Genomic DNA, 14,373 nt, shown 5'->3' with positions numbered 1-14,373 from the left:
TCGTTAGAAATAGGTCGATCAATTCAAGTCACTAAAAGGACACTCTGCTGTAGATTAAGCAGTATTCACATCCTCTGCGCACTTCAGGTCTTGAATGAATTTCTATGAGCTCCTATTTTTCTTGGCATAGTAACTAACAGGACATTTATTTTTCTTGGCTTCTCTGCTTCTCCTTGAATTAAGAGCAGAAAGTGTGATTTTCCTGTTTCACATTGTTCAGGGTCACACTAGCTTCACTTGTAATTGTTCACATATTATAATCACATATCACATTTGCAGCATAGTGCTTTTATTAAAATGATCAATTCTGTCTTTGGTTAGTGGGGCTACTTTCCTGTTTAGACCAGCATATAGTGTTTGAATCGGCATAGTTTTTAATGGTAAAAGTCGCAGATAAGCACTGATAATGTAACAAACACCGTTCGAAATGCACAGATATATACATTATTGCCATTTGTTTCGAACAAGTTGTTGAACGCACCGAATGTCACTTCATATCCAAAATGGCGAACATGTGAGGTCACATATCGCAACCCAATCAGAACACCGGTGCACTGAACACCCCACGTGGGGGTTACCGCGCTGTGATTGGTCGCCGTTGCTAAACTCCTTCGGAGAACCCCATTGGTCAGAGCAGGGCCCTCTCTCGGCAGTCGGATCCTCGTGTCAGTGCACAGTCTGTGTGTGGTACAGCGCGCGGCGGAGGAACTGGTATATTTCACAACGGCCGTCATTTTCAAAAGAATAACGCGTTTATTTGCCAATTAATAATATTTGGACTTACTGGAAGATTCGTTTACTACTACTGGATCTAATATTCTTTGAAGTTGTATGCGCTCAACAACTCGTCCCGATCGAGGGCTTTCCAACGTCCGACCGGACGGAGAGACGCACTCCGCCTCGGTATCACCAGGTTTTAAAGGACTATCAAGAGGCAAAGAGGAAGAAGTGGATGAAAAATAGAAACGGCGACTGACATTTTCCGCCATTATCACTCTGTGGTGACGGTAACAAGTGAAGGATATTAAGCTTTTTGTGCCTGGATACTATTTTTTTTTTTTTTTTTTTTTTACCTGTGCAGAAGAGAGAGGGGAAGAATCAGCCCAGACAAAGGTAAAAAGGGCGACACGAAGAGAGCCTCTAACAAGACGGGTGGTGGTGGTGTGGCTTTATGGCAGCCGACTTTGAAAGCAGCAGCGGCTCCTGGTTTTCAGATTTTTACCCGTACACCAAAACAACCCTTGTGTGTGTGTGTTCTTGTTCCCTTTGTGGAGAACTACTCGCTAGATTTCCGAGAGAAACAAAGCATCATGTCGTTGAGGTTGTGATCAAAGTATCAACTTTGGGATTTATTTGATAGGCTACATCGGATCAGACACATTTTGCTGGTACTCTTGTCTTCTCCCCGCCGTGTAATGCAAATCGATGCGACATATTAAGGGTTTTTTGACAGAAAATGTGAAATTTATATGAAGAAAAAAAAAAAATGTTAATGCAACCTTGACGATTAAAAAACAACTTTTATTTTCATTTTTTTTCAGGTAGTAGATCATCAACCAGCCCCGTTAAGTTTATAAAGCTTTAATTCCTGTCGATTTACACTAGGGTCGCTTGCTGCGAAAGTGATTCAGGTCCTCAGCAGTGCCTCGTTTTCTGTTTGTGTAGGTACAAAGGAGAGGCCGCCGAGGTGATACGTCCAGTGGTCGGGGTCTGAGTGGGCGCCTTGCATCCGAGGAACAGGGCTTTGTCCGCAGCAATCCTGCGTATACAGGGGAGGGGGTGGCGGTGATTTACCGCACCTTCACCGCGATTACGGAAGGAGAGAGAAAACGCACCGAGTTCCCTTGTGTAAAGAACGCGACATGTATCCACAAGGCCGGCATCCGGTAAGTAGCTGTCTTTTGTCACTGTTTGTAAATTGATGCAAATGCACCGCCCTTCAAAGTAGCCTAATTAGCTCGTCAAAGTGGAGCTGCTGATCCACACCTTACGATTTATGGTCTGGCTGCATCGGTGCTGCTGAGGCGCTTCATTCTGGCAGGAGAGAAACTGGGATAGCTTGTTTATTGGCGACAAGATCAGAGCTTTTTGTTGAATTTAGGAAAGTAGATCATCATCTCCTGCTGTAAGCTGACTTCATTTCTCAGTGTAGTTTGTTCTAGTCTCAATTATACACTGATAAAAGATAAATTTAGCTTTTTGCAGCAGATACTAAAAACACGCAACTTTAAATGTGATTTTTCTTTTTTTCATCATCCTTTGCCTACCATGTAAAATTACTTTGAGGATGGATGAAGCGACTCTTTCCTCCGCCACTCAGGGCTCAAGGGAAATGTGAGGACAAACCATCAAGAGAAAGAGAGGAAAAAAAAAAACCTTGTTCACCAAGAAAGAGGAGGGGGTGGTGGTTAGAGAGAGATGAGACTATTATCTGGACTGTGATGGTGGTATTTACACCTGTGGTATCTCCAACCTTGCACTTTCCAGGCACCTCACCAGCCAGGGCAGCCTGGCTTCAAGTTCACAGTGGCAGAGTCCTGCGACAGGATCAAAGACGAATTTCAGTTCCTGCAGGCCCAGTACCACAGGTAATGACTAGCCTACTGTAAACAGCGTTGACTTCCTGGAAAGAATAGGAAGAGGAAGCTGCTTCTGTCTTGTTCCATTTTTGAAGCCACACACTGATGTTACACTGATAAATATCTATCTGTTCTGAATTTTTAACGTGGCGTAATATACCTAAATCAATAACATGCTTTAATGCAGATATGTAACAGATTTCAAACTCGCCGTAAAAGCATCATTTTATTTTTCTCTTCTCTTCCCAAAGTCTTAAAGTGGAGTACGATAAACTGGCCAATGAAAAGACAGAGATGCAGCGTCACTACGTCATGGTAAGAGCAGTCATTGTTAAAGCTGTTAATCTGATTTAATGCCGTATCCTCCCTTTAGCCTCAGGTGAAAAGTCACAGGTGGTGCAGCCCTGGTGTTCTGCAAAGGCCATGCTAGCATTTGTCCCTGCTTTGGTGGTGTTGACTCAGGCCTGTGTTTTCTGTTTTCATTGGATAAGAAGGTGCAGAGTGGGGGTGTGTGGAGGGGGCGGTTGAAACTCTAGCAGGGGTCAAATGTCCAACTATTGATTGTGGGGTGTGACGACACCCCCTCTATGGCTCTGGGGTCCTCTATGTGACCCTCCCTAACCCCTCCCTAACACACCCAACATGACCCACTGGGGGTTAATGACTGGTCTGCTGGCTTTTGTGCATGAATTGGAGGGTTTCCATTATTATTATTATTATTATTATTATTATTATTATTATTATTATTTAACTTCTTAACTCACCCAAGGTAAACCATGGGGTCATTCAGACACTTTTGAGATTAAACAAAACTCAAATGTGTAACACAAATGTGCTTTCACAATTCATCAGTTTTTTTTAATCCTCCGTGTCCTCCTTGGCTACTAAAAACTGCGTATCCACGTGGGGCGTTCACGGAAGGCTTGTATCATGTGGAAACGCCGACAGTTTTGCTGTCGTTACATAGAATTCCTCATGGGGGCGGCAGAAACTACACACTATGGCTTTAACAATGAACCGTTTACTGACAATAAGAATTAATGCTATCAGTTAAACAGTTAAAATAATAATTATAAACCGTTGGTTGCATAGTAAAAGAAAAAAAAAGCCCACACAATCTATTTCTTAACTGCTAGTGCTAACTTTGCACCAGCAAATTGCACTTAAAGCTCTTCTTTTTCCTGCTAAGTTCATGTCTCTCAGCTGCTATATTGATGAGGACTGGGGGGTTAAATCGGCCGTCCTGTACACATAGCTGACAACCTCGCAGGTGCATGTGGTGAGACAGGCTTAGTCATACGCTCCACGGACTGCTGCGGATTTGTCGGTCCCACAGAAACGAGCAAGCGGTTTCGAGGAAAGTGGCTGAATGTTACCACGACAATGCACACACACCTCGTGGCTGCATGGCCGGTAAAAGTCTGCAGCTCTTCGCGGACGCGAAAATTGTGCCTGAGCCTCCTGGAGGGGTGGACTGGGACTCAGTTGCATGCTGGTTGGTTAACGGTTAATGAGGGTCGGCTATCGGTCAGAAAAAAAAATCTATACTAGCATCCCTACTTTGAATCACTAATTTGGACAACAAACATTTTTTGTAAGATGACAATGTGCTGTCATATCGTCATCATATTTAGAAATGTCAAACATTTGCTGGTTCCAGTTTCTCAAATGTGGGAAGTTGCAGCTTTTCTTAGTCCTTTTATGACAGTAAACTGAATATTTTGGGGGTTTGGACAAAACGGGACATTTGAAGTGTCGTCTTGGGTTTTGGAAAATTGTGACAGGCGTCTTTTCTCTATTTTTGACATGTGATCGAATAAGTAATCGTTTCAACAAGAAAAAGGTCAGCGGGTGAATCAGTGATTAACCTGATAGTTGCAGCCCTAATATCATTACAGTTCAATTCAAATTCCATAATCAATAATATTAAACCACTGCAAAGCCTTACTACATATTGTGTTGCACTTTGGTTTGTTGATGTGCGTACTAGCACCTAGCACTTTTCCTGTGTTCTGGAAACCTCACTTGGGAGCTAAGATAGGTGCTTGATTTCTGTCAAAGAGCTGTGAAGGGGTTAAATGTAAAACTGTTCCATGAATGCAAATTAAACATATTACATTCAGTTCAGAGCTCGCTGATGATCAAATGGAGTCAAATGAAATAAATTCCTCTGCGAAGACAACCCAACTGAAAAGTTCTTTCTAATACAGTAAAATCAGCATTTTGTCTATCTGATGAGAGTTGCAACTTAGACCTCACTCTTAGTTTGTGTATGTGCATGCTTATCTTGTTTATACATGAAAGGGATGACTTTAACCAAACGCAGCAGTACGTTTGTTAAATATTATTTTCCCTGTGAGGAACCAGAAGGTGGTGGGGAATAGCTATAATAAATGGAAGCGGTTTGCTGTGTTTGATAAACAAGTCCAACTACTTTAGTTTGGGTCTGTTGGGTGGCTCACAAGCTTTTGGCAATCATCATCAGATAATCTTGTTTTAAATGCGAGTATTGGCGTTCTCCTGTGTTTTTAAATCCACATACAGTGTTTTGACCTCAAAGACTGTCAGTGCCCAGTAGAAGTAAATGAGAACAGTAGCCAATCCTCTGTCAGCTGTGGTTGCACAAAGAACATGAAGTTGTCAACCTCTTTGGTTAATGTCGTTGTGTTTTTAAAAGCCCCCCCCCCCCTCCCCCCTCCCCTGTGCTGCAACATAAACTTGTCTCTTTTATTGTTTGGGTGCTTTAGAGGACTAATACAAATGTCATATCAGTCAACACTCCCCCCTCCCCTTCAATTCACTGTTCCTCAGTAGAAAAAAGTCACAAGTAAATTTTTTCCTATTTTGTTGTACACGATTAAGAAATATAGATATCACAAAGGATAAATATCTGGGCTCATTTCTTGCCTCAAATTACTTATTTGATTTTATGTACAAATAAGAAATGCATCATTGAAAAGTCTTTGAAACAAAGTTTTCAGGGTAACCTCTTTATGTATTAATGTTTTCTATTCTCTCTTCTGTTTTACAGTACTATGAGATGTCCTATGGGCTCAACATTGAGATGCACAAACAGGTATGAAGCCATATCAGGGATGGTCTGTGTACAGCCAAAACACGGTTGTTGTTTTTTCCCCCCGAGTGATTGAGGACTATAAACACACATACCTGACCTTACTTTCTACCCTCATCCTTAAATGGCTGTTGGAAGCATACACTAACTGGCTTCCTGTAGTGAAAATGCTGACAGGCTAAACAACATGAAGGGCACGCTGCCTGATGGGAATGGTTTGATAAGATTAAAGTTAAGTGTGTCTGTGTCTGTCTGTGTGTCTGTCTGTGTGTCTGTCTGTGTGTCTGTGTGTGTGTGTGTGTGTGTGTGTGTGTGTGTGTGTGTGTCTGTGTGTGTGTCTGCGTGTCCCCAGTGCCAGCCGGGCTAAAAGCGCATTAGTTCGGCTGCCACCCAACACTGGGCATCATGCTGCAGTGGAAAGACTTCTACAGATGAATAGGGCATATCTGTAGTTTCCGCGACACCACCCAAGGATCCATTTCAGTAGTCTGGAGGCATTAAGGAAAGGGGCGACAGATATGTTAAAATCATCTTAGCATTAGAAATAGTGACCACGGTTCACATCAGGCTTCTCTATTGGTTTGCTTCCAGTTGATTTTTGGCTTGTCATGCCCAGAGTTTTGAAGGCATGATGGTTTAGTGTTTGTGGAAACCATCCCTTAACCCAAATACTTGTATCCCGTGCACCACCAAGAATGCAAGTGTCCCAGAGCAAGACACAAAAGGCTCAGTAGCTTTTCTGTCAGCTGTGCTCTCAAATGCCTCTGCTGTATTCTGTTATTATTAAAACAATTGATTAATTGAGTCAATTAGACAGATTAAATTGTTTTGAAAAAGTCAATAATTCACTCAAAGATTTGCTGTTATTTTATATAATTACCTCCGCCAAAGAGGTTTTGTTTTCTGTTGTCTCCGTTGGTTGGTTGGTTGGTTGGTTGGTTGGTTTGTCTGTCGAAAGGAATGCAGAAAAAAAACTACTGGTCCCATTTTTATGAAACTGGTAGAAGGGTGTAGCATGGGCCAAGAAAGAACCTGTTAAGTTTTGGACTGGATCAGAATCACGGGGCAGATGAACAAATTGACACAAAAAAATGAGTTCCTGACTGGGAAAATCCACACTGCATTAACATTGTGAGCCTTGGCGGAGGACTGCACTCTCCAAGTGTCCTTCTAGTTTTAAGTTGGAATAGGGAAATTGTGATGAGCATACACTATTTTTTTGACATTTTATGGACTTAGATGATTTTAGCATTTCATATCAAGTGATTAGGCGTGTCCACAGGATAAGGAGTGTGCATGCTGTCCGACTGGTGCAGTTAGGATAAGACATCTGCTACTGCAGTCACCATAATCCTAAGTGCTTTATAAAAGTCAGATTACACCTGTAAACAACACTGCAAAACAACTGTTTATATATAAAGATCTGACCTGAGGCCTTTTAGTCAGCCTGTGTGAAACCCACATTTTCTTTTCTATTAACAGACATTAGCATAATCTTTTATTCATTTGACTTGAGAAGAGGAAAAAAAGATTACTGTGATCTCAAGATGCCCCTCTTTTATCTTTCTACACTTGCATTTACATTTTCTCTGATTCTGTCTTGCCTTCTGTTTCCCTCAGTCACCTTTGACTCCTCAATTCTCCTTTTCCACCTCCCTTTTCATGCCCTTATCTGTTTTCATTGCTTTCCCCTCCTCTGTCTGTACCCCCACCCCAACGATGTGATGTGAAGGATGGTCCTTGTGTCATTAGCTGTGTGATATGATGTATGAGGGTGGGAGTCTGTCAGAGGGGAAGAAAGAGAGACAGAGAGAGGTGGGGCGGAGGCTTCATGGCCCTCAGATCCAGAAGGTAAATGGCATCAGTGGGAGGGTAGCCCAGTTGGAGCAGCAGCTGTGTGTGTGTGTGTGTGTGTGTGTGTGTGTGTGTGTGTGTGTGTGTGTGTGTGTGTGTGTGTGTGTGTGTGTGTGTGTGTGTGTGTGTGTGTGTGTGTGTGTGTGTGTGTGTGTGTGTGTGTGTGTGTGTGTGTGTGTGTGTGTGTGTGTGTGTGTGTGTGTGTGTGTCCTGTTCTTGAACGTTTTCTGTCAGGCACTTATCGCCAACAAGGATGTTGCAGTGTGGGGATGGAGCTGGTTGTTGTGGGTGGATGCTGGTGGCAGTGGGACATATGGAAGGGGGATGGAGGCTTTAGGTCAAATGGGTTAATAGACTGGTCCTCTCCTGTACATCTCCTTTGTTTATCAATAAGCCCAATGGAGTCGAGGGAGCATTCTGAATAATGCATGATTCCTGCCACCTCCCTTCCTCTCTCTCCATTCTCCGGTCCCTGGTGAACGAGTGTTTGTGATGACATCAGCGAGAGGTAAACAGACAGCCCTTAGCTGTCCCTGTTATTGGTAGGAAGAGATGGAGGCTGGCTTATTGGATGCACGTAGGCATATTCCTTCGCTTGTTTCGAAGATTTATTGCAGTGTGAAAAAAAAAAAGATGTGATAAACTCACTTTGTGTTTTTTATCGCTACTAAGCTAGATTGAAAAGCAGGGGAATGGGCACAAACCACACACATATGCACATAGAAATAAATACTCATATCCCTTACATAGTAACAGTAGTTGTGCATTTACACACACACAAACACACTGTAATTGAAGTTCCAACAGACACACAGCTTCTCCTATGCTGCTGCTGAGCTGAATGGTTGCTAGCGAAGGGATCTGTGCGATTGCCGGGGGGTAATTTGTTTTGACTGTGTCTCTTATGATGGCAAAGAGTGCAGGGTGGAGGTAATCACCCTCGCTTGCTGTCAATAAGTGATTTTAATTAGCGCAGCTTATTAGGCTGCCTCAGCAACATGCCCTGCTGACTTTTTGGTGTGGGTGTGGTGGGGGCTTCTTTGTTTTTTACTACCTCTGTCCTCTGTTGTGGTCCATGTTTATCTCTCTTGTACGCTTGCCTACATGTTGATTTCAGTTCTCTCTTTTGGTAAATTGAAAACAAAAGGAACATAAATAGAAGAATTAACCATCAATGAATCCTATACCACACCATTATATTTGGCTGCTTGCACCTTAGGCAGCCATTTTGTGTATCTGTTGTATGTATCCATTTCCTCACTTGTTGAGTGAATAAGGGAAACAAGCATCAAGGAGAGTTGTCCGCTTCCTAGATGGAGGAAGAGGGTGAAAGGAGGAGCAGAGGGAGGGAGAAAGAGAGCTTGTGCAAATGAATAATTTATATAGGATTCCTGGAATTGTTTGCCAAGGTGATGATGGCTGACCTATCTCGAAGCCAAAACAAACTGACTACGAGAACACACACACACACACACTCTCAAGGGAGCTTGACGAGGTTATTGGAGGCTGTGAGACTTGCTTTATTTTTCATAGCCAGGATAGAAGGGCTGGTAGAACAGCGTTACACAAGTGTGTGCGTGTGTGCAGTCAACCAGCCGATTATGGCTTTGTGTGTTAGTGTTGATGTGGTTAAATGTAAGAAAAGACGTGTGTCTGTACACATAAACTGCATAATTCAAAATAAAATCTATAAAAAAAAATATTGTTTACATGATGATTTAAAATCAGATGTAATCTGTTGGAAAACAGCTTATTTCCATACGCTCCCCTGCAGGAATGGATGTCACTTCAGTTTTGTGTGTATGAGCTTAAAATAGAATGACATGCAAAATATTCTTCATGCATTTGTAATGAACAAGATACCTCTAAGTGCCTCTTTCTTCCTCTTCTCTGGCTGAGAAGATAATTCCCAAACAGAGTCTCCCCCCACCACCACCACCACCACCACCAACACCACCACCATCATATGCCACTTGGTTTCCTTGCCAATTGAATCCTCGTCAGAGACTTTGCTCTCCACTTGGGGGCTAATGCCTGGAGCGACAAACAGCCAAATGGCTTTCAATGCACCATTGACAGAGGGATACAGTGGAGAGAGCGCCTCTCCATGCTCTGGTGCTACTAGACAACCCTGAGTACCTGCAATTGTGGAGCTGCAGTAAAAAGCTTCTGCCAGCTCAAAGGCTTCTGTTTTCAGTGGCATTAAGTGACAATAAACTATTTCCAGTGCCTGTCTCTGCCACTAAAAGCACTGTGGAAAATAGTGCCTCCAAAGTAAAGCGGGAGTAATTTAAGAGCGCTGCGTGTCATTGGATGTGATGTGTTATAAGTATTTTTCCCTGCCAAATGGCTGTGAAAAGTCATGTTACTAAGCAATTTGCCCTCCCTAACATGTGTGAACTTAGTCAGAACAGAGGGGATTGACTGAATTTTTAAAGGAAGGACAAGATGTAGCTGATAAAGGCAGCGCTGCCAGCGTTTCGGTTGACTGCTTTTATAGTCAATGCGGGAGTCATGCTTGTCCTCCATTCTTTTAAATTGTAGCTGAGATATGACAGGTACAATGTACGGCGTCTATAATTCGGCCACAAAAAGAAAAATGGATGCAAAGGAAGTCTGTTCCATTGTTTTATTTCCTGGCTCCAGAGTAATATTTTGACTCTGGGGTAAATTTCAGAGGAAGCTATGGGTTTCGGGAACATTTAACCTTAGAAAACCGTGAACACAGCTCAACGTGATCTCAGCTCTCAAAGCACCTGGCGCTCCTGCTCGCCTTTCAGAATAAACTGCTGAGAGAAACCTTTGTGTTTTTAGCACAGTGAACTAAACACTTCAACACAAAAGCCAGAGTGCACCTGAATTCCACGATTGTTTGCTCTGGAGTGGTGATTTGCTGTGAACAAATGGATGCCTGTCTTTGTGAATGGTTTGTGGTGAGGGTTTGTAATGTTTTTGCTCTAATAGTCGAGTGTATCAGCATACCGCTGTTTCCTACAAGCCCCATGTTGCTCCCCTTGCAGCCATTTCCAGAGAAGTGGTGTGATACTGAAACACTCTAATCCTACTGTGTGTCATTGTATCCAACCCCCCGCTAATGATGATGGTTTATGAGTCTCCATAGAGCTCCCTTCCTCTCTTTCTATGTCAGCCCCCACCACCCCCAGTGGAACCACCTCCCTACTCCCAGTTATCCCTCATTAATTTCCCGTGCCGATCAGATCGACAGGCCGAAAATTCAATTTAATGACCTGCCTCTTTGCTGCGCCTAATATGATTTTACAGGCTGTTCTGGTCAGGGCCCCAGCCCAATTTGCATAACGATCAGCCGTGCCAGATAGCGTTGCCCCAGCAACAGAAGAGGGGGAAGATGAGAGAAAGAAGAGGAAGGAGGGAGGGCACAGAGGAGAGTAGTGGAGATTAGCAGGGAGGGGTGTGAAGTAGTGTTGGGAGAAGGATGGAGGGGGCAGGCTGGATGGAGAGAGAAAGCTCAGTGTGTCTAAGGTCAGACAGAGGGTTGTGAGATAATTCCTGAAAGGCCAGCAAAGGTCTGTCCCCCTGCTCTTCTCTCCTTCTTTTCCTGTCTGCCCCCCCCTCCAAGATGAAAAGAGTGACCCAGAGAGCTGTGCAAAAGGCCACCGGCACCTCCTGTCCCCCTTTTCCACTTTCTTTCTTCTCCCCTCTCCTCCCTCCCCCTTCCACAGTCAAACAAGGTTAAAGGAGAAAATGAGTGGAATGCAGCAGCGTATAAACCGGAGGGAAGGACCTCTTCACCCCCACACACCTGCTGGGCCCCCACCCCTAATCTCCCAGAATCAATTAGTTCACCTCCCCCGGTTCAGTCAAACTACATTACCTTAGTGTCAAATCAGAGCGTTTCACTTCACCATTTATCACCCCCACACACTCTCCACCCCTTCTCCTTTATTCTGATTTCTACTTTTGTGTTCCTCTCCTTCTCCTCCTCTTTCTCCTCTCTCTGTGCAAAGTACAGATTTAAAAAAAGAAATGGGTTTGGCAAAATGTCTTGGGACATTCAAGTGCGGTAGGTGGGCAGCGCAGTGTATCCATTTGTCCAAATGCAGCTCTGTAAAGTGCTCTATGTTCGTCGAGCCCTGCAGTATCATCTTACGCTCCCAGCTAATATTCTGTGGTCGATACCAAAGATGCCTCTGATAGATGTACCAGAGAGTTAACCTGTCTGCTTCAGCCCGCCCCACCCTCCTCTCTATGGGCTGTAATTATGAAGTATGGACCTCATTATGGTCTCCCCAGCCAGATGGTATTAGCATATTTCAGCCTCGTAATGAAATAAGGCCTTAGTCTAATGGAGGCAGGAGAGTAAATTTGTTCTAAGGCGGTCCCAATTTAGTTAAGAAATACAGGTTCTCTCCAGATGGACGCTGCAAACATTCGTGTGTGTGTGCACAAATGCACACCCTTTTGTTTTATAGGTAATTTAACTGCTTGATTATAGTGTTGCCTGTAGCATGCAGTATACTTATCATTCTAACATTTTCTTTCTCTTCTCCTACAGACTGAGATCGCCAAACGTCTCAATGCAATTCTCGCTCAGATCATGCCGTTCTTGTCACAAGAGGTGAGTGTCACTCCGGCTTGCAGCATTTAAGAGTGAGAATAATTTCGTTCAACATGCACAAGAGAGACACACAGTAGCTGTACAGGAAATAGTGAGGCTGGCTACTGTGCAGAGACTCTGTCAATAGGATGAATAGGCATGACAATGCATCTTGTACAAGACATGCATTCATTGCATAATAGGAATGCTGATTTTTAAGCAATTATGTTAACCATGAAACGGTCATTGAATTGAGCATTTTAGCAGCACAAACCCACTCAAATAATTTACTTGTTTGTATTTAATTTATGATTGAAATGCATTATTCAATCACTTGCCATCACTAACTGCTGCTCTACACTGTGAGTCTAAACTTGCAAGGAACTTAAAACAAGCCTGCAAATGCCTTTATCAAGTAGGAAACTGAAATTGGCTGTCCCAATCTCCTGACAAAAGATTTCAGTTGAACTGGTTTTATTAATTTCTCACGGTAAGGCATGGCACAGTTATCCTGTCAGTCTTAGAAATTAGTCCAGCTGCTGAAAACACCCACATGGATGGAAATTATGCCTCAGGGAAACACAAACACTATTGGTTGATATATTCTTGATTAAATTCTTATATATCATATTGTACCAACTATGAGTCTTTTATTTTTTCCCTCAGCCAAAGAGCCTGTTCCTAGACTTGTCTAGGTAAACCATCAGGTCTGGATATGTGTGTTTGGAATGAATTCTTCTCCATAAGGAATCTAATCTTGGTGTTTGTGTCCTGCAGCATCAACAGCAAGTGGCTCAGGCTGTTGAACGGGCAAAGCAGGTGACGATGACTGAGCTGAATGCGATCATCGGGGTACGTGGACTTCCCAATCTGCCTCTGACTGTGTGTATATCCCCTTTTCTTCCTTCATTTGACCTGAGGCCAGGGGCAAAACTGCACACATAGAGGATGCCGGCACTCCAGTAGAGACATATGGACTATTTAAGCATGCTACATTACGCTTACAGGTTTATTTCACCTTTATGCGCCTTAGCTAAAGTTTTGTGTGTCATGGATAATCTGGGAAAGGGTAATACATTCAGAAGGAAAATAGGGGTGAGAAGGGAATAAGAGTAGTTTATTGTATTAATCTGTAACCATTTTCTTCCTCCTGTCTGTGGCATTTGAACATTCCGACTGAATACAATCTAGCATGTCCATGTCCTCTTCACGTGTGCAGGCTTGCCCCTGTCTCCAATGGTTCATTGTGTTTTTTATTTTAATTTGCAATGTTTGCAGTGGTACTGTCAATATACATTTCCTGATTGTTGGTTAACTGTGACCTGTCAGCACGCTGGGTGCAGTTCCTAACAGCAGCTGTCCTCAGGCTGAGTCAAAGAACATCCGATATACAGTCCATGCTGAGTTTAGATCATGGTGTTTCTCAGATTTCACTTTGGCTGCACTTTCAATTTTTGATAAAAGGTTCCAGCCAATAGGCTTACCCTTTCCTCTGACCCAGCAGCAGGAGGAATTAGAGTGATCAGGTTGGGACAAGCATTGTGATTGTAACCAAGATTACAACAGTGTGGATGTAACAGGGCACTTACATTTGTAAGATGTAGTGGATGAAAGATTTAGGCTGCATTCAAACAATGTTGGCAGAATCGGAAGAAGTGGAAAAACTGCTGTTTTTCTAATTTAGGAGCATTCACACACTGCTAGCCTTATAGTCACACCATATAAATGACCTAAATGAGCTACTGTTGTTGTTGCTGCTAGGGCTGCAACTAACGATAATTTTCATTGATTAATGGCATTTCTTTCTCGATTTAATTAATGAATCATTTAGTCTATAAAATTTCAGTAAATGAAATGCCCATCACTGTTTCCTAAAACTCCGGGTGCTGTCTTCAAATTGCTTATTTTGACTGACCAACAGTCCAGTAGTTCAATTTACTATCAAATAAGACTAATTTATCACATTTAATCAATTAAATTCCTGTGATAGTGAAACCAGATACTAGAACATTGTATATAGCTCCTTTTTAAGTAGCCATATTGATTCGGTTAGTGTTGATATTGGATTTTATTTATGTGTAACATCCAATGATGATGGTTTTGCTAGGACGGTTGGCTTTCAACTTGCTTGTTTTTAGTTTACCCCAATTATATTAACCGTATATTGCAGTGATCTAGTCTTTAATAGAACAACAGAGCACACTTAAAAAAAACAATAAAAAAAAACAAACAGTCAATGACCTTTTTTAATTGTAGCCACAACCCTAAACACAAACAAAATCCACTCTGGC

General features: G+C 42.7%; 1 protein-coding gene across 7 annotated transcripts in view; it reads left to right on the top strand.

The window, feature by feature from the left end:
• The first annotated feature begins 1,781 nt into the window (after positions 1-1,781).
• The window catches only part of tle3b (TLE family member 3, transcriptional corepressor b), a 30,660-nt gene continuing 18,068 nt past the window's right edge, over positions 1,782-14,373 (top strand). For 4 of the 7 annotated variants that reach the window (XM_028581690.1, XM_028581667.1, XM_028581676.1 and 1 more), the window contains exons 1-6: positions 1,782-1,886; positions 2,488-2,588; positions 2,831-2,894; positions 5,611-5,655; positions 12,041-12,103; positions 12,860-12,964. In XM_028581690.1, coding sequence (XP_028437491.1) covers positions 1,863-1,886; positions 2,488-2,588; positions 2,831-2,894; positions 5,611-5,655; positions 12,041-12,103; positions 12,860-12,964 — 402 coding nt within the window. In that variant the 5' untranslated portion in view covers positions 1,782-1,862. The remainder of the gene's footprint in view (positions 1,887-2,487; positions 2,589-2,830; positions 2,895-5,610; positions 5,656-12,040; positions 12,104-12,859; positions 12,965-14,373) is intronic. The other 3 variants (XM_028581697.1, XM_028581680.1, XM_028581659.1) reach the window with 1 other exon arrangement.

This window comes from Perca flavescens, chromosome 1 (genome assembly GCF_004354835.1).
Source record: "Perca flavescens isolate YP-PL-M2 chromosome 1, PFLA_1.0, whole genome shotgun sequence".
Classification (NCBI taxonomy): domain Eukaryota; kingdom Metazoa; phylum Chordata; class Actinopteri; order Perciformes; family Percidae; genus Perca; species Perca flavescens.
This window is presented reverse-complemented; position numbering and strand designations above follow the sequence as displayed.